Raw genomic sequence first — 27,082 nt, forward strand, 5'->3', positions numbered from 1 at the left:
TGCTTGGGGGCCATTTTAAACAGCAAAACCACCAAGAAAAAGCACAAAAATGAGAGGGGAAAAAATACCACCTTAACACTAAATAGACTGTGAAAAGGACACTGTTTACAGTGTGAGACCTGATAGAAGAAGGCAGAGTGCTGGCTTGTTTGACCTCAACAGGGAACGTGCACATCGGGTGACTGCAGTATTTTGTCCATCTGCTCATGTCCCTGAATGACCATAAAAGCATTACAAGCATCGACTTGGGGTTATAAACAAATTTCAGTGAGTAGGCGAATTCACAAACATGAAATCCACGAATAATGAGCATCGACTGTACTTAGTACCTGATACGGTTTTTTGTGACCATTTCCCCTCCTAACTTATAAGTCCCCTGAAAGCAGATCATGTTTTAGTTCTCAGAAACTAGCATAGTGCTTGACATACAGAAGGCACTCAGGAAGTGTTTGTTAACTAGAACCTTATCCACATTCACCTTTGCCTCCTTCTACAGGAGGAAGTTTTGCTTCTTCTAGTCCAAGAAAAAGACTAGATAGACCCTGATCTCTGGGTCTCACTGTCCCTCACCTGTTCAGGGACACTGATCTATCAGCGTCCCACCACCTCTACCTTTTACCTACTTTCAACCCTTCTATACTTGGCACACAATGAGCTCAAGATTACTGATTTATATTACCCTCATTTTTATTCCATGCAACGCAGAGAACGTGTGGGAAGTGAAACACACAGGGTCATTACTGACAGTCCACAGAGGCAGGGAGGCCTCTCTGTAAGCCTATGGAAAACAATGACGTTCCAAAAGAGAATTCCCTGCATTTTAACAGCAGCCAATTGTAACTTGTAAAATTCCTAGTATCACAAACATACCAACATGAAAACTCCTAAGGTTTCTCAATGCAGAATAAACATATAAAGCCTAGAATGTCTGTGGATACTAAAAATAAAAATGACATATAAGCAGGGGCTGGAAGCAATACTGCCTGAGAGTTTAGGGAAAAACCAGAAATTCCTATTCCACCTTCTCATTTATTGCTGCCCCTTCCACCACCCACCTCTCACCCTCAACCTTGTCCATTCTACTGAGTTAGGTTTACAGGAGACTAGTAAACAAATTCTAATCAAAATAATCTGGTCTTTATTTTTACAAATTCATCTATAGATAAAATGGAAAGACAATAAGAACTTAAAAATTATGAGTTCAAATATCAAAATGACTTAAATACACATATTTAGCATCTGACACTCCAAATGGAAAGATAAAAACCTAAGAAGGTGCTAAGTGGGAAAAAAAACACCATTGAAAAGTAAAGGAAGCCACCGAATTCAGAGGCCTAAGTGACTTAACAGATGTTTATGGAGCAGTTCTGTAAGTGCTCCTTGCCTCTACCTTTGGGTGTACTTCTAGCTCCTAGCACATGATGCAACAGAACAGTATGGACTACACCTTCATGAACTGAACTGTTCCAGGGCAAGGATATATCTTACTCACTTTCGTATTCTACCAATCTGTTGTGCCTGGACTATGGAAGATGTTTAGTAAAGGCTCTTGAATGAAGATTTACTGTATCGGGTCCTGTAAGGTCATTCTTAAGTTTACTCTTATTGTTCAGAGCACACGTCAGAAACATTATAAAAAATGGTCAGAGCACCTGGCCATCCAGGTTAACCTATATTATAGCCATTGTTCTAATAATAAATGAACTAACCATTCTTCATAACATAGTAATAGCTTTAACATCTGAACTATGAGAATGCCTCCAAGTGATAAGAGCCTGCTATTTTACTTAGACACACTCTATTTTAGAGGTTCTGAGGGTAAGGGAGGATAGCAGGATACTGCTCAAGAACCAAAGTTATGCTGAAGGAAGGTGGAGCTTAAAGAAGAGTAATCTGAAGTAGCTGAGACACCATGAACACAAGGTGATCCTTCTTGCTCTGGGAAAGAGTGGTTCAATGAGGCACCACCACTTCCTGGAGAAACAATGCTTCAATTTTGTCTGATTCCACAAAGAAATAAAGAACCAATGACAAGGGATGTCTGTAGGTCAGGACAGGCCTGGTAAGCCTGGGCAGAGGTAACAGTGTTCTCACCCTATATTGGTGGACAGTGGCAACACCATCAGAAGCACTGATCAATGTACTGAATTAACTTCCCAGTCAGGCCATAGAAGAAATGCTATGAAATTTTTCATAAATTTCCCTGGACACCAATCACAATCAAGGTCACACCCAGTAGGAGACAGCAAACCAATTGGTTAATTGCTTAATTAGCTAACAATGAGCACCTTACTATGAGCTTAGCACAGTAGTAGTTTGTTCTCACTATCTCATCTAATAGGACTCTTTTAATGTAAAGGTATGAAATCTGAGATAGAAAGTAATTTGCCCAAAATTACACAGCAAGTAAAAAAGAAGTGGGGTTCAAATCCAACATGCATTCACACATACTCTTAACTGCTATGAATCCTGCCTTGCTTTCCTTAAAAAGAAAAAACTAAATTTAAATTAAAATTTAAAATGTAAACAAACTATAAATACTATAAATATATATACATACACACACACACACATTGGCTCTATGTGGAAAGTGCTTAGGACAGTGTCTGTATATAGTTGGTGCTCACTAAATTTTATTATTATCAATTTTCTATTAGGGCAGACTAGATATAGGAAGGCAGGAGGAGCAAGCTCAAGAAACGGAACTTGTTTTTAAAATGATACTGCTATGAAAGTCCAGTCTTAGTTAATCCTAGCTTTTCCCTATTGCACCTTGACAATCCGATAGATTCTATAGCAATTAATTGCTAGTCTCACTCTTCTGGTACTCCAAACCTTTAATGGCTTTAAACAGAGGAATCATAGCAGCACAGCAAACCCCTTCCTCCTTCCTGTTTCCCCCTTCCCCTTAAGTATGGCATTATTTTCACCCAGAACATCCCCACCATCCAAGGAACTGCCAAGACTAAGCCAGATCACCACCACCAGTAGAGTTGGGGGGAAAAATCTCATTAATTTCAACCAGAAACTATTCTGCTGTTGCATAAGCTCTTCCTTTTACATTGTTTTTATTTTTGACTAAGGATAGAGCATGTAAGGGAGAAAAGTCAAGTGGCTTTGACTGCTACATATGGCCACAGTACACCTGATTGCCAACAAAAGTTGAATGCCGGGAAATCCTGTGAGTGTGTGTTTAGAGAGCTGGGGCAGTGAGGCTGGGACAGTTATTAGGTTAAATCCAGATTGTGGTCAACATCAACTGGGTGTTCCCCGGGAGTCTAGCCTGTTTTTGTGGAACCCATTTTAACCTTTTCTTAGAGAACACAGCAGCTTTTCAAGAGGCCTGTTCATATATCCAGCCTCTTTTATACTAAGCAATAATGTGTTACAGTGCCAAAAGCTTCCATAAAGAAACCTAGGCTAAACTAGGAGATGATCTTATCTCCCTTCTCCTAAAATTACCCCCAACAAAAACGCCAAACAGAGGCTAAGGTGATCTTCAAAGAAGAAAAGGAAAACTGAGGTCAAAGGCATTAAGCTCACAACATGAGCTAACGGGTCCTTTACCTACTCATTTATTCAAACATTTCCCAGGTACCTATACATGCTGAGTGCCGTATCCCAAAGTGAACAAAGACAGGCCATGGTCCTCCCAGTCCCTGCAGTGGAGTGGTAGAGTCATACGGAGGCAATTACAACCCAGCAGGATAGGGTGCTAAATGCCATGATGAGTATGAGAAAGAGCAGGGCTATCTAGTCCGGGGGCGGGGGGGGGAGGGGCAGGCACTATCAGCAAAGGTTTCCAGCTATCAAAGAATTTACCCTGTACCAGGCACTGTTCTAACTTTGAAAGAACAAACCCACTTAAATCTCATCACCACACCAGGAGCTGGTTACTATTATTCCCACTGTACCAAAAAAAAAAAAAAACAACACAAAAAAAGACAGCAACACACAGCACAGAGCAGCTCAGGAGATCATACAGCTCATACAGCTATTAAGCGATGGTGTCAGGATTGGAAACCTAAAGTCTGGTTCCAGAGCCCATGCCGACCCCTAACCACCACCCTAGGTAGGAGTCAGTAGGTTAAAGGAGGAAGGGAGGAGGCAAGTGCCAGGCAAAGAAATCTTTATAAAGGGAAAGTTCAACATTATTTGAGGAACTAAGAAAAGTTCACGTTGACTGTAAAGAGTGTGAGGGGAAGAGCAAAGAGAAATGAGACAGGGGCAGCCACATGAAGCAATTTAGAGGTGATTTTTATGAGTTATATGCACAGTTCTGAGCACTGAAATATCAGAAAAAGGCACAAAAATAGCACACAGTTTCAACAAACAAAAGAATGCAGATTTATGATCATTAAAAACAACAAATGCAGCCCTAGCTGGTTTTGCTCAGTGGTCAGTGTCAGCATTCAGACTGAAGGGTTCTGGGTTCGATTCCAGGCAAGGGCACGTACCTCAGTTGCAGGCTTGGCCGCAGTTGGGGCAACTGTGGGAGGCAACCAATCGGTGCATCTCTCTCACATCAATGTCTCTCTCTTTTCTACTTTCTCTAAAAAGCAATGGGAAAAATATCCTCCGGTGAGGATTAATAAAAAAAATAATAATAATAAATGCATTTTAGCTATAAGTTCTAACAGCTGTTAACAAGGGCAAAACAAGTAAACCTGCACACATTCATAGGACTAAAAACTGGCCGAGGCCCAATGCAGGAATCAAGAGGTCTGCTGTTTCAGATCTGGCCCTACCCATACAGACAACTATTTCTGTGACCTTGGCCAGTGAGACTGTTTTCTGGTCTATAAAATAAATATAACTGCTTTGAAAAATAAATGCCAGTTATTATAGCTAAGTCTTTCTCATCAATTATACTTTCTATGAAATACTGCTCTTTTACACACAACGAGCACATTTACCAATATGCACCTCTCCCTCACCACAATTTATAAAAGAAAAAAACATGGGAAAATTGGTTATCATCACATGCAATTCCTAACTTCATCATCCTAAACCTCCAGCATGGCTTGTTTCTACTTTGAAACCATCACCACTATATTTTATAGGCTAAACAAATCTTTCTTTGTCTTTGCTAAGGAAAAGAAATGATTCAATTAAGAGGGCTTCTGGCTAATCACTCTCATGGGGGTTGGGGAATATTCCTAACTTTCTCAATAACATCCAAGTGTGAGATCCTCCAATCCCTGCCAGTCCCCCCCCTAAACTACTGGCAGCCACCTGGGGTCACAGGTGTTTCTGTCTCAGATATAAAATTCAAATCACAGACTTGGGAATTAAAAGAAACCTTAGGGCCTTAAAAAGCAAGACTCAGAAAAATAATCTATCCCCCTTGTGTTTCCTATCCCCATCCCACTAAGAAATTACCTCATCTAAGTCAATTAAGGTGGCAAATTAAAGGTAGAAAGCATCATGAAGAGGAAAACACAGAGTCATCAGGAGAAGGAAACTCCAGGAGATCAAAATCACAATACCTTTGACTCTGGTTAATTTGTCACTACTCTTTTAGGAAACAGGGAGCAAGAATCTCACAGAATAAAGGTTGCAGGGGTGACTGTCAGAGCCTCTTCCCAAACTAAGCTGTGTTCTGCGGGAAATAAAAACCACCGTCAACTCTCATTACCATCTGAGGACAGCCACAATTTATGGGTGAAATAAGTACTTTCAAACTCTAGTTGGTCCACTCACTTCAAAACTGATATACACAAAAATTGAATGGGAGGAACAAACTTCTGATGGTCCCTTGAAGCTGTAATAGTATATGACTTATGCACTAGCAAACTTAGGTGGGTTTTTTTTTAAACTATGGCCATGGGAAACCAAAACAAGTGTTCCCTTATTCATCTGAATTTCATCTACCATTAAAGTTTTTACTATATGAACCGCCTTAGTACACAGGTATCTGGCCACTTGCTTTTATGAGGATAAAACAGCATGAAGCCAGTAGAATATTTATCTTGGACAGAAAACTGGATTAGGACCAGAAAACAAAAGTAGGAATAAACAACCATTTCTCCAGAAGAAGAAGTATAAACAGAGTCGTCTTTCAGGGATGGGTGTAAGACTGAATTTAACATTTTCTTAACTAATCTGAGTGACAGGCTGGCCATATTTCTAAATGGCATTAAACATTTTTTACCAGGAAAATGAGGGAACACATAGTAAGATGTTTCAGGGTTCTTTGAACAGATTAAGTTAAGTGGTAAATGAGTTTCAGGTCTGGTCAGTTCAGGTAAAGATGATGCTCCAGCTATTCTAGGACAGACTAAAGTTCTAAAAAAGCACATTTTAAAAAATATATATTTTATTGATTTGAGAGAGAGGAAGAGGGAGAGAGAGATAGAAACATCAATGATGAGAGAGTCATTGATCGGCTGCCTCCTGCACGCCCCCTGCTGGGGATCGAGCCTACAACCCCAGGCATGTGCCCTGACTGGGAATCGAACCTAGTTCTCCTGGATCCTAGGTGGATGCTTAACCTTTACGCCACATATAATGCTCCTTGCACTCAAGGTATAATTTGGTAGTGTTTAGACAATTAGAAAAACAACTAGTGGAATGCTGTGTCATAAAAAAAAAAAGAACTCTAAGTTCAAGAGTTCAGAGGGCATGCCCATTTGGGAGCAATGAGCAAAGACAATCAGAGGTGGCACCTGAACTGAGTTTGGAAGAACAAATAGAATTTTGACAAAAGTAATTTTGAGAAAGGGAATAGAAAAAAAAAAAAGTCTTAAAAAGCAAAATGTGGATTTCCTGGGCCCTCTGGCAAATACTGGCTTAACATCTCCCCTGACAACCAATACCTCATGAACATCACTACTTGGAATATCCACTGCACTTCAAACTCAGGATGTGCAAAACCAAAATTGTGTATATGTCCCTTTTAAAAGTCATTCTCCTTATAACTGTGTTATTGCTATTAATTATGCTATAATTCTCCCAGGTTACTCAGGCTGAAAACCTTGATGTTATTTTATATACTACTACTTTTGCAGAATTATTCTTTTTGTTAACAATTCCCCCTCTCACTTTCACATCCCATCTAGTTTTTCCTTTTGAAATATGCCTCATGCACATTCCTCCATGCATACCAGTTAGGTCCCCAAGGAAACAACATTCAGAGAAAGCAATGGAAGATATATAAATCCTTAATTACTTGCTAAGCTTTGATGCCAAATCTCAGCCTCAAATCCTCGTAAGTTAGACTGGCCCAGGCTCTGGACTGGATAAAACCAGATGGAGAATTCCAGCCGTGAGGATTTCAGGCCACCCAGAGCCTAGACCAATGTAGGTCAAATGATCTCCTCCTCTGCCACATAGGAACTAAGCTGATGGATCTTTACTGAGAATGTCAGAAGGAAGGAAGGCAGGGAGGGAGAGAAGGAGAGACCAAAGAAAGAAAAATAAATATAAAGCCTGCTTTCCCATTTCTTAGGGCAGAGTTGGTAAAGATCCCACTGTCCCTAATATTTCTAGGATGGGAAGAAAAGGGAAGTCTTCTAAACCAAGGGGAGATAACTGATAGATTAACAATACTTTGGGGTTTGTTTTGAAGAAAAAGAATGCCCCTCCCCCACTAAAAATATCTCTGGGGTACTAATATCTCTTTGCACATAAAGGTTTCTAACATAAAAGGAGAGAGCACAGGTCTAACACATTATAGCAATACTTTAACTCCAGGGAAGTTACCTACTATGGTCTCCTTTTTGGACCACAACAATTCTGACAATCAGGTGCTAATTTTGACATAATTCTGAAAAGAACCTTCCTCTTAAACAGCCACTTAACATGCTAGCAGGGTCAAGGCAATCTCAAAACAACTCACGTTGCTACCTCTGTGTTAAACACAATATTGACTTTAACGGCCCAAGCTGTAAAACTCAATACTGGCTGGAGTAGCTAAAGAGCAGTGCGGTACAGTAATCAGCTTTAAGAGCAAAGTCCAATGCAACCTAAATTTGAAGGAAAGATTCGAAGAAGGAAGACTAATGATGAACAAATCAAAGCGGAGGTTTGTACCTACTGGAACTAGGCCACTTTTTAACAGCTTTATTTGGAGCAGGCAGAGGTTGCATACTTCCCTTCCTACATTATCTAAACTAGCACCCCCACGCAATTAGGGGCAGTACTTAGCACTTCAGCAAGATAAGATTACCGGACAATTGGAAGTTTTCCCTTTTTCTAGCTTCTGAGACAAATGCCTTTCTCTTTCCAGCCCCCTCCCCCAGCCCTTTTCTGTTGTAAAAATCTATCACAAGTAACTGAATTAATCAGTCTTCAAACACAAACAACTCCTCACCTTGGAATAAGTCTGGGATTTTAGGATACAGCCACAACTGGCTCTTCACAAATGTTTGGGAAATTAATCAATACAAGACCTGTCAGGAAACTACTTAGAAAAAAGGAGCAGCTCCTGAAATAGAAAAAGAGATTCTAGGTATGGGAGGAGAGATGAATAGGCAGAGCATCGAGGATTTTTAGGACAGTAAAAATACTCTGTACGATATTATCATAATAGATATATGTCATTTATACATTTGTTAAAACTCATGAAATATATAATACCAAGAGTGAACCCTGAGGTAAACTATGGACTTTGTGTGATTCTGATGTGTCAATATAGGTTCATCCTTGATAAATAATGTACCATTCTGGTGAATGATCTTGACAATGAATGGATATTATGCATGTTTGGGGGTAGGGAGGCTGTATGGGACATCTCTATACCTTCCTCTCAGTATTACTGTAAATTTAAACCTGCTCTAAACAAATAAAGTCTTGAGAGAGAGAGAGAGAGAGAGAGAGAGAGAGAGAGAGAGAGAGAGAGAGAGAGAGAGAGAGAGAGAGAGAGAGAGAGAGAGAGAGAGAGAGAGATCTGACAGGTTTACCAAGTACGGATTTTGGCACAGGCTGGGAGGGAAACCCTAGGTGGGAGGAGGATGTTTTTGTTGTATCAAATTTTGTGTTTTTCCTTTGGAGATAAGAGAGGTCTGGGATTGGGGGACAGAGGGAAAACTAAGGAAGACAGGTTCTGAATACTAACACTATATACAGTAAAACTGCACTTACTTGGATCCCAGCACCAAAAGAGCAAGCTGCTTTATCAATCCACAACTCAAAAGTGCAGTGGCTTCCCAATGCCTTCAGAGAAGGAACTTCACCTTTTGATAAAAACAAGCTACTTGCCATTTCCCCACAATCTGAGATGGGATTAATAGAGGGAAGTAGCTGAAGGAGCTGTAGGGAGAGACAAATAATATTTAAGGCTCTGAGAGTTAAAAGAGCTGCCATTTATTGAATGCATAATAGGTAACAAGGACTGTGCAGTAGGTATGACTGATATATATTATCTCTAGGCTTCAACAACCAGTAAGAAAAGCGATTTTACATCCATTTTACAGGTGAAAAAACTCAGAGAAGATAATGTGCCTTATATTATAAGTGAGGGAGCCAGGTTTGATCTCAAGAAAACAAATCCTAACAAAGTCCCTACTCTATTAATCCTCAAAATATAAATTGAAGACAACCTATCTACTCTTTGGGGTCACATAAATTTAAACCTTAAAATTAATAATACTTGGAAGGCCCTGCACAAACAGGTCCCAGTGGATCTCGCCTCACAGGAGTACCCTTATTTCAAAGAACTGATCTATTCATCAACCCAGGAACACCTCTACGGTAAAAAGTCTTTATGATCCTCAACTCTGAATTCTTCTCATCAGATCTTATCTCCTTGGTGAAGCCTTCCCTAACCAGCCAGACTAAAGAGTCCTCACTCCTTTCTTTCATCTTAATCTGACTTTAGAGATTTGGTCCTGAACTGCTATGCATTATCAATTACTTTTTTAAACTGAACATCTATTATTTATACAATTAAATGGGAAGCTCCCTAGAAATAATATTTAGACTTCACACTTCCCTAAAAACTCCACAGTCTTATCGTCTTAGGTACTTCAAATATATTAACCTGCAGAGAGGAAAGAACTCACTGACTTCGGTTTGAATTCCCAGCATCACTAGTTAACCACTCAGTAATCTCCAGCAAGCCTCAATTTTCCATCTATAAATTATTATAAACTTATAATCTATAAATTATCTAATACCTACCCTCAAAGGATAACTGTGAGACATGAGTGAGATGAGAAAATAAAAGCAACTCAGCACAGTGCCCAGCACATGGTAGATAGTTTTATTTCCTACAGATTCCAGAGGGGTCTCCTTTAAAATTCTTAAGAAGTAGCTATTTACAGGCATCTTAATCAAGAGAAGCCACTTACATACATATTCTATAATATGTCCACTAATTAACAAGGTTTACAATATGAAAATACATCTTTAAAATCATAAATGGCTATTTGCATTATAAAACAATTTTTCTAATTTTATTTTTTGCTCACACAATTTTATAATAAAGGAATTTAAAAAGGATATTTGCCTGCAAGCTCATTACTGCATCACATCAACTGTTGTATTTTTCTGTTTTCCTTTGTAGTCCTACATTTCCTTTGTAGTCATACATTTACATATTTTGCTAATATATTCATCTTGTATGTACTAATTGGTTTTGGTTTCTTCATTTACTATATCAAGCATTTGATTATATTAACATAATATTAAATACTGATGTATTAATAATAATATATTGATAATTATGTGTAATTAACGTAATAATTATAGTAATTACATTTAATTGTATAATGTTAATAAATTAAATATATAATTTAATTATATTAATACAATCCTCATAACCATTTAACCATCATATAATATCCCATGAAGCTAATATCACAATTTAGCCACTTTCCTGTTGTTAGACAACTACTATGACTGTTTTTAGATTTTTATCATTATAACTAACAATAATGTCTAAAGAACATCTCCATGCACAAAAGCGATTTTGCTTTTTTTCTTTTTCATGCAAAGAACTTTTTTTCTTTTAAATCACTGGAGTCAAAAAAGTACAAGTATTTTTATGTCCACATAGAACAGCCAAACCGAATTGCAAAAGAGTTTAGAACAATCAGCACAGACACTGGACTAGACAAGTAATCAACAATGACCAAGAGTGCACTGGGTGTGAGTTTCACCAACTCCCCACCAGTATCGTTTCCTTAGTACTTTAAATCATCTCCACTAACATACTTGAGTTTACCCATAAGGATCCATAAGGATCTTCTGACCAGGAAGTTCACAATCTCTAAAAGAGCCTGAAAACAATCTAGGTATCCATCAGCAGGGGACTGGTTAAAATTAGTGTGCTTGGCTGCACATGAAAATTATCTGGGGAGGGTTTCATAAAGACAGAAACCCCAACCCAGACCAATTAAATCAGGACCTCTGAGAGAGTGGTATGGGCATCTAAAATCTCTCTGGGTAACTTTAATATCCAGCCAAACTTGAGAACTACTGGGTTAAAGTATTATACATGTATTTATTCAATGGAATACTGGGCAATTATTGGAAAATGCTAAACAGTGTGTCCAGCAAACACCACTGAGTGAATAAAAAAGAATTTTTGTCCTTGTATTTGCATAGGCTATTTCTGGAAGGATATAAAAGAAACTAGTATGATAATTGTAGCCTTTGGGGGAGAGATTAGGCCTATGAAATGAGACTTATATTTCAATGTATATCATTTTACATTGTTCAATTTTTTTTTATCAGGTGCATTTAAATATTAATAACGAACAAAAAAAATCATAATTTAATTTGTAAACAATTTCTCAGGAACTCATGCACTAAGCCATGTATAGTACCCCACAGCAGGGGTCACTATCTGTGTTTAAAGGGTTACCATGGAGCCCTGCACACTTGGAAACAACCAAGTGGCTTCCAAGGGTCCTTCTTCTCCCTCTGGGCAGAGACAGTAGTTTCTGCTACCTCCTTCTGCCCTAGCAACTAACTGATTCAATGAACCATTCTACGGCAAACAGTCATTGCCTGATACGCTTACAGAACATGTTTACTCATAGTGCACTCCCTCACACAGTGTAGGCCATCATTAATGTTGTTAGTCTGGACTATACTCTTCTTAAAGAACATGTCAGATTTATAAACCCATTTTTAAGTTATTTTTTTCAAATGGAAAAATCATACATGGAATACAGAGATGATTCCATCTTTTGTCTAAAGCACTTACTTCATGTAATATGCAAACACAGTCTCTTCAGGGTTCAGAATACCAATACAGTTTTTATAATTAAGTGTGCTGTATTTTAAATTTGAAAGAACCAACTAGCTAATTTCATTCTATAATGTATTTCGGTTTTTCCAAGCCACACAGGAATTCCAATAAATCTAAAAAGTATAGAACAAAGTTTTATATTAATAACTCACAGCTAATAATTTCAAAGGTTTATAGATATTTACTCTTTTCAGTAGGTCATGTTCAATAGCTGTGGGACTTTACCACTAGATCTTTTTTTGTTTTTGTTTTTGTTTTGTTGAGGAGGTGACAAGTACCTTCAGAGTATTTATCCTCTGAATTTGATACCAGAAAAACAATTTATTAACATTAATAGAAAGAAGGAAAGATTTTAACAGGTTCCTTTTAAAAATGTCACAATACATACCAGAAACATCAAGAAAGTCAATTCCCTACTAAAAAAAAATAATATTTCAGGAGATCAGATTCCAGAATACCAGAGAACTTTTAAGGATCATCACTTTGCAAAACTCTTATATTCATTCATTCAACAGGTATTCTATTAAATGCAACTTCCTGCTGAACGCTGCATTAAGAACCAGAGACACAAAGGCAGAGCTAGAATTTAGAAGAATTCCCATATGGGTGCTCTAACCATAACATGTTATTTTATTGTTTTATTCAATTACTTTCAAATGCATGCTTTAAAGTGGCAAATTTTTAAAATACTGTCATTTCTCTATCATATTTTATAAAAGATCTTGAGTAAATGAGGAGAGTTAATTAAGAGCTAAATAATAGCAGACAGACTGAATTTTTTTCCATCACCTCTAAGTTTTCGACTGTAAGATAGAAAAAAAGAAAATGTCCAATTTTCTGGGTACACCAAGGAAGAGAGAGTTGGTAATCTGAAGTATTTATAAAGTGTTAAAGGCAGAACTGATCAGACTGCTGATTCTGTTGCTTCTTCCTAACACATCCTAAATCAACACCTGTTTCATCTCTTGAGGAATGTGCCCGTTAACATCTAACTTGTCCTCAAGTTGTGAAGAAACAGAGTTGCCATGACAACTGGATGAAAAGTTTAGTTAGTAAAATTAATCCAATGAAATACAAAAATCCACTCAATTCCATTTAACTGATATATCTGTACTTGTAAGAAAATTCTCATTTTCTGTTTGTAAAACTGTTAAAGTGAATGTTAATGTGTTCTGTAGAAATATATCATGAATAAAATATTGAACACACATACACACCTTTCGGTCAGAGTAGGCCACAAATAAATAAAATTAATAACTATTTGACCATTAAATCTTGGTGATGCTGCATTTAAGATTACAGGGTCTTGAGTACTATACCTAAATCAAGGAAAAGCAGATACTACTAAAGTTAGTATATTTCTTAGGTTGTGTTAAATTGCCAAGTAAGTTCATGTACACGTTTAATTTCTGCTGATAGCTACATACATAATGTAACGCAGGGAACATTCCAATAAGTAGACCACGAATTTTTCCAGAAAAATATTTCTGTCATAAACACACAGAGTTACGGTTGTTGACACATGCTGCTTAATTAAATTATTAGCCTTCAACATGCAACTATCCTTCCTGGGAACTAGACTGAGGGCCCCACCAGATATGTAGGTTCTCGACCCATCCTCCTCAGCTCCTGGGGGATGAATTTCTACTACCCCAGTGACCGCTCTCATACACCCTACGTGAATTGGTGACCATTCTCAATTAGACATCAGTGATAATCAAACACCAGTGATCATTTATTGAAAGATGTAGTCTATCAAATATAGAAATGTGCTTATTTCTGATTAAAAAGTCTTAGGTGTGGTGATAAAATCATCTTCATAAAGTAGTACATGTATCTCTTTATAACACTATGCTGGCCACATATTCCAGAGCACAATATACAAATTAAGCGAGATTCAGGTACAAATAACTAGAAAAAATACTCTAAGTATATATAGAAATGAAAGGCATGCAGTTAAAGAGAGAGGAATATGATAGTCAGGGATCTAGACTCATGCTAATAGTAAAATCTTATGTAACAGAAAGAACACTGTGCTATACTACACTTATCCACAGCATTACAGTATTAATGGCTACATTTATTGCACTTAATATGTTGTATTATTTCGGCACAAACAGAAAGTGTGATAAGAAAAAAATATGTAGCATGATGTGTGAGAAGGCACATTGTCCTTTTCAGAAGTCCATTATAAAGGCAGCTGGACAGATTCTGGCTGAACACAAGTGGGATGCCAGCCCATCCCCTTCCATCCCCAACCCACCCTCCCATTCAAGCACTGGTTACAAAAGTGCCTGTGTAGCCCTGAGAAGTGAGTCATGGATGTTCCATTTACAGACCGGGTGGAGCTGAGGGAAATCACTATTTCATGCCCAGTTAACTGGAAAAGTCCATCCTGTTTTTCCTCTTTTACATAATAATCATTTTTCACAAACCTGAGATAAAGAACGCTTGCTAAGTAGAAACTCACCAAATATCTCAGCCCTCTTATATGCAAAGGGAAAGACTGACTTGTACAGCCAAAGACATGATCTCATAGAGCAGCCTTAACAATTCACACTAGGCAAGGGACTTGTACAATCAGGATAAAACATTTGTTCCTTTTCGCCCACACCAAGAAAAACAGTGGCTGGAGAAATAAGAGCAGGACCAGTTCCCAAATCAGATTCACCCACCAGGAGTTCATGCTGGCAGCCAAAGCACTTTGTGAGTGCAAGGACAATCTTTTACAACTTCCTTTGCCAAGGAAACACAACAGCAAAGTGGTTTCCTTACACTGACCTCACAAGCAAACCATGAGAAACAACCTAAAGCCACAACAAAAACCAGTGCTCTCTTTAGATCTATACTTGCCCAGGCCATCTCTCAAGACCACCTACTAAGTCAAATAACAATGTGTAACACAATCAGCTCAGAACTTAGTTATAATTTATGTTTTAACTTTATTTTATTTATTTTTTTGAAATATATCTTTATTGATTTCAGAGAGAGGAAAGAAGAGGGAGAGAGACAGAAACATCAATGATGAGAGAGTCACTGATCAAGCCCACAACCTGGGCATGTGCCCTGACCAGGAATCGAACCCTGATAGCCTGGATCCTAGATCGACGCTCAACCGCTGAGCCACGCCCGGCCAGGCTATGTTTTAACTTTAAATGCACTCAAGCCAAGCCCTTTAACTCACCCATGTTTTCCCCAAATCTAAAAGTTGTGTCACTTTTTTATAAACATATTTCAAATAAATATTAATTAGATTTCTTCTCTTGATCACTAAACTTGAGACCTGCGTGGGTGAAGACCACACTGGGCTCCAAGGCTCGAGGAAGCAGTGACCCTGCCTGACTACTAAAAATTTGCACATGTATATTGTCTACAATGATCAGCATCACCAATTAAATTGGTCTCCTAAGGTTCACAATGAACTTATGTTTTAAGTACATTAAAATTCACAGCACATTACTTTTAATAACAGGAACTGACAGTTATTTTAACAAAGAGGAAAAATTCTGAGTTTTTATTCAGATCAAGTTTCTCCATACATGTTATCCTCATTCTCTCCTTCATAGTGTAAAATACCCCAAAGACTATTTAACATTTAAAATAATTTAAATCACAAGAGTAATATAAAGTTATTAGAGAAAAATCCAAAATATCATCAAGAAAAGAACACAAAAGAGTAAAATAAAACTTGCACACATGCCCCTCGCCAACAACTGTTAATATGCTGGTGTACAGTATTCCTAACCCTCACCCACACATGCATAATCAAATTACACACTCCTATTTTTAAATATTATTCATATAAGTTTATACCTTGTTTTTACTTTTTCTATTGAGAACACATTTCCATGTGTCCATATATGCACAAATATACGTGAGTATATGTGTATGTGTGCATATATATGTATGTGTGTGTGTATACATATATATATATATATATATATATATATATATATATATATAAAATAATTTGGCTGCTGCAGAGTATAATCCATTGTATGGCCGTATTATTCTGTTTAACAAATTTCCCCCTTTGGCTAAATAAGATTTTATTCTTGATTTTAAAAGAACTTGCAAATAATTCTAAAAAACTAATACACCAGAGTCTTAAAAATATTTCTGAACTCCCAGTCATCTCCACCCAGGTCTGAGTTACTGCCTGCTGAGTATCTTTAACACTCCTCTGAAAACTTAGGGTCTATGTTTTATCGCTGACAACATCGAGGTAAAAAAAAATAAGTAAATAAAAACATGTCACCTCAGTTCTATCTCAAGTCTCCCATCTATAGAAAGAAAACAGTCATATATATAATGAATATACAATCTGTTGTCCTCTGGACTGAATCTTTCTGAAAGACGATTCAATTTTAGTAAAGCCTCAATGAGTAATACTGAACCCCATGACTTCAAAGGATCTTGGTAATATTTAAATCATTTTGTACTGCGTCTTATTCTTTTCAGAAGGTTTCCAAACTCATTATGTAACCTCCTCACCACAGCCCTATTACACTTCACTGGTGCTGTCACTTTACAAATGAGGACCAGAGAAATGAAGGGACCTGTTGGGTGTCACATGGTGCATGAAGCAGGATTAAATCAATGGTCTCCTTAATTTGTCTCCCAGGTGCTTTTAACAGAACCACTGCACTAGACAGAACAGTCCCTTCTTTACTTCTGCCAAAAAATCTCTAATAACCCCCCACAGTGCATGGCATGTTTCAGAACAAGGAGATCCGATGTGATGAGTGTGCCAATAAATCCACAGCAGGCAAGGAAACACCCAGGAAGACTTTTAGGAAGTAGTAAGAAGAAATCAAAATTATTTACGTGTCACATGTTTTGTTATAGGCATTAAAAATATGAACATAGTGGAACTAAACTGTGTTTTTTCCGGAATATTCTCCACCCTGTCTCAGAAAAATATCATTAGAAATGCTTGTATCCTGGGAGCTGGCAATGGGAGGGGAAGAGGGGACGCACTTCTGGGTGATATCCCTCCGTGAGAGGGAAGAGTAAGTCATGGTCCTGCCCTCAGCCGTACAAAGGATCACAGCAGTGAGTTCTTAATGCTGTACTTTATGTAAAGATTTACTCTTTATCAGTGTTTGCATTATCTTCTTGTTATAGTTTCCAATGTGTTATTTGCTATTTATTCATCTCGGTGTATAAGCTGTTGTCCTTCAGACTTTGAATTCCAGTAGGCAGGACCAAGAGCATCCTACCTTGAATTGTACAGGTAGAACACAAAATCACAAGCACATGAGCATCAGATGCTATTCCATAATGACAATAAGTGGATTAAATTATATTTATACTAACCTGATAAAAGATTACTTACAGTTGTTCTAACAGAATGTGGATTAGCACTAACTAGGCCATTCAGGACTGGAGGGGAGGAGTGGAGTCTACTCTTTCTAGCATTTACACAGCTAGTTACCAAGCAGTTGAAATGCTGTTATTTACTCCTCATATCCAAGTGATATATATGCTTACTTATTTCATCTAACTGGTCCAAAATAAAACATTTGCTAATCCATGATCTTTTTCACCTCCCTGATGCCTATACATTTTAGGTAGAAACTAGTCCACTAATTCACCAGAGACATTTAAAAAAAAACCTTTAAGATAAAACTTCAAACTTGAACCAGACATGCATGTCACTGAGTATATCTTGGCTTTTAAAAATTTCTAAGTAAACATGCTGACCTTAAATCCAAAGTAACCAAGAACCCAATTCCACTTCTGACTTGAGCCACTAGACAAATAATCTCTTTTTGTTCTAATTTATCCTTCTGGAACAAAGGGTTATTCAAATATATATTTATGTATCACTTAATTAAAAGTAAAAGCATTCTGAAGACCAGCAAAGAATTCTCTCAAATTTCAACACCACAATGCAATTTTATAACTTTAAATAGAGCTTACACTTCACAAATTCTATAATCATATAGTGTTCCTAACTACTTCTCCCAAACATGTAAACTCAATCTCTTTTATTTCTTTTTTGTTTTCCTAGCAACCTCTTTCCTCATAGCTATGAAAAAGGCTTTTTGTCAAGATCCTAAAAGAAATATACTTAAGGAAGGAATCTTGACTGTGATCATTCTCTCTTTAGATGGAATGGCAGAAAACAGGAAGATCTGAAAATGACCCTGTGTATAAGCTGCTTATATTGGACAACAAACTTACTCTCTAATCAACGTCAGTATGTGAAAACTGGGGGAATGAGAGAACACTAAGAAATCCAGGGAAATGACTTAGAAGTACCCAAGAGTGAACAGAGTAACATCCAGGGCAAACGTGATGAAGCTGTGGCAGAACTTCAGAGACGTGCAGAAAAGTTTAAAATAATAGTTCAAGTCCATCACAGAAAAATATATAAAAGACTTCCACAAACTCTAAAACTAAAAAATACACACACACACCACACATACACACACACACACGAATCTTGTTTTTACTTAGGCTTTTTCAAAAATATATGGCAATATATACTACAAAACTGACCAGAAAGTCCACCTGAATCTTCAGGGGACCTTTAACTCTCAAGATCTACAAGTTAGAACCTGTATTTAAATGCATGGAATATAAATTCAAATTCATATTAGGAATACTAGATTAACCCAAATATTAACCTAAATATTTTATCTTTTTTAAAAGTATTTTTTTATTGATTTGAGAGAGGGAGAGAGAGAGAGGGAGAGAAAGAAAAACATCGATGAGAGAGAACCATTGATCGGCTGCCTCCTGCACACTCCCTACTGGGGATAGGCCTACAACCCAGGCATGTGTCCTGACCGGGAATCGAACTAGTGACCTCTCAGCACATGGGAGGACGGCTCAACCAACTGAGCCACACTGGCCAGGGCTAAATATTTTATCTTCATTTCTAAAAATCTATTCAACTACATAGCAGGCTCCCAAGGACAGCTAATACCCTATATAAGGCATTCTCTTCTCCAAAAAGCACATGCTAGCTCCTATTTGTCTAAATTTGGGTAAGATGAAGAACAAGGTCATTATTTTGCAGGGCAAAAAAAGGGAAATTTTCCAGGAGGCTTTCCCCAGGAGCACTGCACAGCATCTAAGAGTTAAGCCATTAAGTCAGGTAAAGAGCAGGAGGAAAGACTGCTTGGGCGCACTGGTTGATTTGTCTTCATCTTCCTGGGTCTTTACTGGTGTCTGCTGCTTCACGTCACCCCCGAAGGGAAACTGCTGAAGTGCTGTCATCAAGTGAGATGTTCAGCTGAGATCTCCAATTCTCCCAATGACCTTTATCTCAAAAACTTGTAGAAAATTCTAATGAGGTCAATTAGAACACACACACACACTACCAGTCCTTGGCACAACTTTAGTGTTCTTCATCAGACACCAATGGAAAGTCTAGAACACCACACTGATAATGTTCCCACCAAGTGGGAATCAATTTCCCTAATATGGCCAGACCCTAAATATAGCCACAGTCAGTTTTTTGTTCAAAATAAACTCAAACTTGTGGATGGAGGAAGTGATGGTGGGCAACTGGGCAGAGAGCACAGGAAACAATGATAATGTCACTCAGCTACCTCCACTGGCACTGAAATGGCTTCAAATGCCCTCCACAAATGGCTGCCAAAGTAAAAACACCTGTAACACACATGCCCCTTTCTCTGCAGGCTTTGTTCCCTTGATCGAGTCTGGGTTACTAACAGGGAAGAGAAGAAATTACACACCCTGGGTCTGAAGTAATTCTACCATTCTGAGAAGGAACACAGCAGCACGAGTACTCAAAGCAGTGAAAGGAATAGAATTCCCTACTCAAATTATAAGGATCCAGTTAGCCTAAAGGAAATAGGAGAACGTAACGAAGGCAGTTTAAAGTCCTCACAATGTATCTGCCACACACCACCACACACCCACCCCCGCGAACACAAAATATTGGTATTTCAAGTTCACATTAGTGCAGTGAGGGGCTGTGTGTGTTTTAAATGAATGGAATTCAAGAAAGCGAAATCTAGAATAGAAAACTTAATACAAAATTTACTCAAACGCCTGAAACTTTTAAAAGATTTATTATACTGGGACTAGACTTGTTTAAAAATAAACTGCTTTTCAAGACATTTTGGCCACAAAGCACCTAGCAGAGTGTTACGGTTGGAAGTAAGTGCTCAATAAAAAATAGGCTGGGGGGGAAAAAAACACCAAAAAAATTGTTGAAAGTAAATGAACTTCCCAACCTAAGTGTGCATTTTAAGGCATCTTTTAAAAGTTAGCCCTTGAAAGCAGAAGAGCAAAGAGATTTTAAAGGCTGGATTCTGTGGTCTCACTACTTGGGTGGAAATGCAGCCTGTGCCAACATTTCCTGCGGATCCTGGGCAAACTGTTTAAGTTCTCTGTGACTTTAAGTTTCCTTCTCTGTAGAATGGGAATTATAACAGCACCGACCTCACGGGGCAGCAGTTAAGAGAAATAAACGAGAAATCGACATCCAGCAGTTCAGATCCTCGATGCTCCATAAATGCTAGCTAGCCGTTTGGACGCAGAGGTGTGTGTCCCGAGGTTGCATGTTATTAACGATATGCACCAGCTTTGCTAAACTGAAACCCAGCCATTTCATAAAAGCAGTTCGCTCCCCCTTTCCACACATCATGCGGCATCCACCTTCCACATGACGTTGAAACGACATACTTTCACCCATCCGTCTGCGATCCTGTCATACACGGCAAGACAGAAGGAAAACGCCTTTCTCGTGACTGTTGCTCCTTCACAACTTCAAAATACTGTCACGTACACAATGGGTCGGCGCTGCCCTCAAAATGACAGCTCACGGCTGCGCTGCGCCCGCGGAGGCGCCCAGGCGGCTCCGCGGACGGGGTTCGCCCCCATCCCGGCCAGTCCGCCGCCGCCGAGCCAGCGCGCGCCCAGGAACCCCCGGAACAACTCGGGAAGGAGGGAGGGGCCCGGAGCGCCGGGGAAGCCAGGAGCGCGGAGGAGGGACCCTCGCGGGCAAAGAGGTTTCGGGGCCACACTCGGCTCCGGCGCGCCGTCGATGACAAGCCCGGGGACCCCGCGCCGGCGACGGGCGGCGACGTCCCGGGCGGCCCCTCCACTTCTCCTCCCATCCCCGGGGGCGCCGCAGCAACTCCGGTCCCGCGCCAGCCTCGCCCCTCGGCGCCCCCTCACCTGAAGGCGGGTCCTTCCTTGGGAGCCCGGCCCTGGGCGGACGCCGACGCGGAGCTGCCGCCGCTGCCGCCGCCGCTGCCCTTTTTGTTGAAGAGCTTCTGGAGCAGGGTCGGGGCCATGATGCTGCTGCTGCGGCGGCTCCGGCCGTGGCGCTCCGGGGGCCAGCGGCTCAGCGCGCAGCCGGGGGCGGCGGCCGCGGCGGCGGGGCCATCGCGGCGGCGGCGGCGCGGCCGCCCAGCCTTGCGGGAGCGCGGGGCCGCTGCGGCTCAGGAACTCTGCTCGGGGCCGGGGCGGCCGGCGGCCGGTCATATGACGGAGCCGGCCCGCCGCCGCCGCCGCCGCCTCGCACGCTGACAGTTATCTCCTGCAGGAGGAGCCCGCAATTCCACCGCGGCGGCGGCGGCGGCGGCGGCGGCGCGGGAGGAGCACGGCCACCCCGGCGGCGGCCATTGGCCTGATGGTTGCCCGCCCCGGGCTCACGTAACCCCGGCGGGAGGCGCGGCCCGGATCGGGCGGCCCCGTGCTCGCGGCACGCGGGGGGCGGGGGCGGGGGCGCACGCGGCGCTTAAAGGGGCCGCCGGGCGGGGGCGGGCGCGGGCGGCCGGGGCGGGCTGCTGCGGGGGCGCCGTGCAGAGGCTGCGGGGGAGCCCGGGGCGGCTTCGCTCTTTCGAAACCGCGAGAGAGCGGCTGGGCCGATCTTTGTTCTTTGGAGACAAAGCCCCTGAACTTGAGTTCTCGCTTTGTACAGGTGCAGGGGATCGTTGATAGAAAGCGCGTGCTGGAGGGAAGGGTTTAAAGCACGGCGCTGCCGTTTCACTGGACTGATTTGAATCTCACAACACCCAAGGTGTTCGCATGTTTCTACTACACCCAGATTCGATTTCTCCGTTTCTCATTTTAATTTTTTTTTTAACTTTTTATTGGAAGCATGTGGCTTCTGTTTGGCATCTTGGGGCACCATACCATAGTTATATAAAAAGTTGCATGTGAGAGTGAGCACATGGAATTCACTACATAGATTTAGAAACTTAAAGAGAAGCTATTTTATAACAAGGAAATGCTTTCCCAATAGTATTTAACAATCAAGGAGCATAAGAACCTTACCAAGTCCTACGGCAGATAGGACTTGGTTTGGGGAAGAGGCGGCGATGTTCTGAGGCGTGTTTGAGTTTAATTCCCACTTCAGCCTCCGGTGGAGAGCTCTCCCAAAGCCCTCGGCGTGAAAGACCTCGCCAGGCTCAGAGCAGCGTCTCAGTCTCCCCCCTATAACGTTGGTTAGCCCCCCAGCTTCTCTGATGATGGGAATAAAGCCAGTAAGATGATGACCTGCTTCTCCTGGCTCCTTCACCAGCAGTGAGGTTTCTCACCTGGATCCTCACTTGTTCAGAGGAAGACCCGTGGAGACTCAGAGACAAACCACTCAAAAAGACACATGTATTTCCGTAAATATAAGTAATAAAAAATATCTCTTCTTGGCTTATTTTAATTTGCATCATCAGTTTCTATTGCGTGGTTTTCTGGCTTTGGTAGGAAACTGCGAATGACAATGTGTCGACATTTCCCAAAGGTAAGGGAAAGATGATCGAAATGGAAATTTTTTTTCTTCCCTTCAGATTTTTACTGTTAAAATGATGGATTAAGTACTCATACTGGTGAGCAATCATCCTTTTACACAGTGAAGTGTACACAGGACTCTGATTTGCAACTTTGCTCTTTCTGTTTGCTGGGAGCGTCTACCTCACAAGACTGCCACTTTGGTCAGTATTCTGCAAAGCAGGTATTGGCCTAAAATGCTGTGACTTTATTAAAGATAGGGTCCCAGCTCATACATCCCAGCAACACACCACTCTCCCTTACCCCATCCCCGGGGTATATAAATAAAATAATGGTCTTTATTCTCCAGACTGAAACCTGCGTCCTCTTGGCGTGCCTACCAAGCTTTTGCAGCTGCGTGGGTAAGAAGATTTTGAGGTGGTGTCCCTTGGCCCTCACCTCCAGAGGACTGTTTCAGTTGCAGCTTAGCCCAAGTGCGCAGGATCGTCCAAAAGAGAAAATAACGACAGCAGCCCTACCCCAGCCATCTCTTCCCTTTTGGTCCTGATTGGGCAACATAAAGGGACAGTGTGCGTGTGAAATGATTAAGGACAGACTTCAGTTAGGGGAGAAATAAGGAACTCACACGGCTTCTCTCTTTCCCTTTGCTCCCTCTCAGTGCCACATTCTTCTTCATCCTGGCTCTGGCCACAGCTCTCGTTTTGGATTTTAAAAGCGTGCGGAAGTCCTAACCAGCAAGGTTCTGGGAGACAGCTCTAGACAGCTCTCCCACCCCAGGTGCATCATTTCTTTCCTCGGCTGTTCAAGGCCTCTTCAAAACCTCATTTTTTTGCATGTCATCCATTGGTCACTGCATAGCCTGAGTCTCCAGCACTGGTCTTGTGGCTCCTGTCCCAGCGCCGTACATGTCACGCACCTCATCCCACTCACTGCATCTTAGGAAACAGATCAGCCAGCTGCTCCTGTATGCAGCTGTCAAGAGGAGGAGGGAATAAACCAACATCCTGAACGCTTAGAGATGACAAAATAACACTGTGATGGGAAAGCGGGAATGGTAAAAGGGATGACTTATTCATTGTATTCCAATGGGGGTCCTGGTGACAGCCCTCTCCAATTAATTAGTGTGTGTTCTGTCAGGTGCTTTAGGAGTTTTGCTTCCACCGTTAGCCTGTCGCGGCCACTTTAGCCTACCTAATATCTGTTACCCCCTTCCACCTAACAGAACCTCGGTTTTGTTCAGGTGTCCGTCCCTCCCCCAGGCCTCAGGGTAATCTGGCGTTATGTGCAGCCTCTAGTCTGAATGATCTAAGTGCAGTCCCATTCCTTTCGCAAGGTATTCGTTCAGGAATGAGCCCGTGAGGCAATTCTAGCCAAGGAGGCGAGAGGGAAAGGAGCTGGAGGGAAAGGGGTGATTCTGGGAAAAGCTGTCTCACCCTTAAAGAGAAATGTGGTTTTTATTCTTCCTTTGGATGTCTCCATGTAATGCTACAACTATCTTGGTACTAGCCTGAGCATGAAACCAGGATCGCAGATAACAGAGAGGTGGAAGCAAGCTGTGTCCTTGGTGACTTTATTGAGCCACAATTCCTCCGTGCTAAACTGACTATCCCCCATTTGATGAGGTATTTCTATTATTGGAAGCCAAAAGCAGGGTGTAAGAGAGGATCCTGATTTCTGTCTTTAATGGCTTGTTATGTGAGATAAAGAAGTCCTGCTCTATTTTTTCATATTTTTAAGTCATTTTGCAAATCATTTACAAGAAGCAAAGACGCTAAAGCTATAGTAAAAAATAATTTTAAAATAAATTTTAATGAGAATTTAAACATAGCAAACTCAAGTTTTTATTCTACATTTTTCTACATTTGAAGGAAAATTACACTAATAGGTCACATCCTTTGGATACAACTATTGATCAGTTAACATATATAAACAAGGAACACAATTGTCTTGTAAATATTGACTCCAGATTTCAAAGTGGTTCTAACTTATTATTATTTTTGCTTCTTCTTACACTTGAATCAACAAAAAGAATACTTTTGAAAACTTTGATGGCTTGTAATTTTGTTAAAGACAGGGTAGCCATCTTCTTTACTTAACAGCAAAACATTTTCATTTTTAAATGTATAAACACCAGTTAGAATTAGCAATTCAAACACATTGTACACCTTAAACTGACACAATGTTATATCTCAATAAAGCTGGGGTGTTGGGAATGAGCAATTCAGTGAATCTTTTCATCTCTACCTCATGCATTTCCTTCAAGTCACTTTTGTTTACACATTGTCTTTAGCATTTGTTGACTTACAAACTATAGCAAATATATTTGATACAAAACATCCTAAAAGATGACAGAATACATATCTTTTTAGAATAGATCAGGTTCTTGTTGCAAAATATTGAATAATGAAGTAATTCCTGTTGAATAGCTAACTGGATAAGAATACCATATTTCCTTTTCATTTTTAGATATATTTTGTTGAATCATTTATTCTTAAGTTTGAGAAAATTTATCTAGGCTATCACCATCTAAAGACTCATCATCTACAATTTCACTCGAATGATAAATTTCACTGTTATTAATATATAGAGTGCTTCTATCTGTCTTTTTGCATTTATCTTCTGGTTTTTCTAATACTTTTTAAGTGTGTTCCTCTATTAATTTTTTCTTTGCCTTTATGGGAAGAAAATGAAATTTCTGAATTCTCATCAGTAATTAATAAAAGCTTTAATTTAAAAAACCACAAAGAGCCCTAGCCGGTTTGGCTCAGTGGTTAGAGCGTCGGCCTGCGGGTTGAAGGGTCCAGGGTTTGATCCCTGCCAAGGGCAAGTACCTCGGCTGCAGGCTCAGTCCCTGACCCCGGGCGGGGGTGTGTGGGAGGCAACCTACCAATGCGTCTCTATCACATCCATGTCTCTCTCTCTCCCTTTCTCTCTCCCTTCCACTCTCTGAAAAGCAATGGAAAAAATATCCTCAGGTGAGGATTAAAAAAACAAACAAAAAAACTACAAAGATCACATCTCCAGGTTTTTTTATACCTTCTTGAAAGATGATGCCGTACTTTGGGCAACACCATAAGCTAACGGAAGGATGATATAATAGTGATGATTTATTTTACTATTGAATCAACCTTCTAGGTAATTCTGAATTCTTCTGTTTTCTTATTACTTTTGTCTTTCTAGCACAGTTTGGAATGATTGTTGAGTAATGTTGAAATAATTCCTAGAATGATAAGATAGCAAAGTGTTTACAGCTAGAGGAAACTATCACTAAGATCTCATAAGCTATGAAAGAGTCCAGTGGCCCCGTGTGGTAAGTGCAAGACAGAATGAGGTTTAGTACATGCCTTTAAAAATAGATTTACTTTTTTTTCTTTGGAAAGAATTAAAGTATAATAAAAGTCATGAAATATCTGTCATTTTAAAGAGTTATAACCTCTCAGAAAAGAATAAAATTGAATCCAATGGATTCTGATGGTCTGGGATTAATCTATGAATTGATTTTCTCATATTTCAATAGAACTCAGTTCACCAATCTCATCACAGCAATCAACGACCTCCGTGGTGTTGAAATCGAGGGACGTTTTCCTGTGTTTGCCGTCAGTACAAATGACCACTGCATCCTTTTAGAAACTCTCACTCCTTGGCACTGCAGACCTCCTAGTTTCAACAACTTACTGGCTACTTCCTCAGTCTCTTCTGGAGGTCCTGCCTTTCCCCAGCGTTTAAAATATGAATTTCCTCAGGGTTTCTCTTCTCTCTCCTCTCCTCTTCTCATCCATACTCTCCTGCTCCCTAGATAAACCCACCCGTTCCTGTGACTTTAAATGCCAAGTATATGTTGATGACATCTAGCCTTTTACCTCCGATCCTGACCTCTCCTAGATTTCTATAACCAGCCGTCTACTTCATGTGTCCAACTGAATCTCTCACAGGCATGCCACACTGAATTCTTGGTCTTTGCTTGCTCCAACATGTGCTTCTCTTGTCATTTCCCCATCTCAGTAAACAATGCCTCCCTCTACACACGTGTTTAAAACAGAAACCTAGGAAGCGTTCTTGACAATTTTCTTTCTCTCACCATCCAAAATATTTCTCATGTCCATTTATCTCCCTCTCTATGCTACCACTTTGTTCAAGTCACAGTTATCTCCTGCCTGGACTTCTGCA

At 40.3% G+C, this 27,082-nt stretch overlaps 1 protein-coding gene across 2 annotated transcripts in view; it reads right to left on the reverse strand.

Annotated features, from left to right (window-relative positions):
* Positions 1 to 21,547, reverse strand: part of FNIP2 (folliculin interacting protein 2) — a 117,623-nt gene extending 96,076 nt beyond the window's left edge. For both annotated transcript variants that reach the window (XM_087816532.1, XM_087816531.1), the window contains exon 1: positions 21,362 to 21,547. In XM_087816532.1, the coding sequence (XP_087672658.1) occupies positions 21,362 to 21,480 (119 nt within the window). In that variant the 5' untranslated portion in view covers positions 21,481 to 21,547. The remainder of the gene's footprint in view (positions 1 to 21,361) is intronic.
* Positions 21,548 to 27,082: the final 5,535 nt, after the last annotated feature.

Source organism: Miniopterus natalensis, chromosome 4, assembly GCF_054644295.1.
Source record: "Miniopterus natalensis isolate mMinNat1 chromosome 4, mMinNat1.hap1, whole genome shotgun sequence".
Classification (NCBI taxonomy): Eukaryota; Metazoa; Chordata; class Mammalia; order Chiroptera; family Miniopteridae; genus Miniopterus; species Miniopterus natalensis.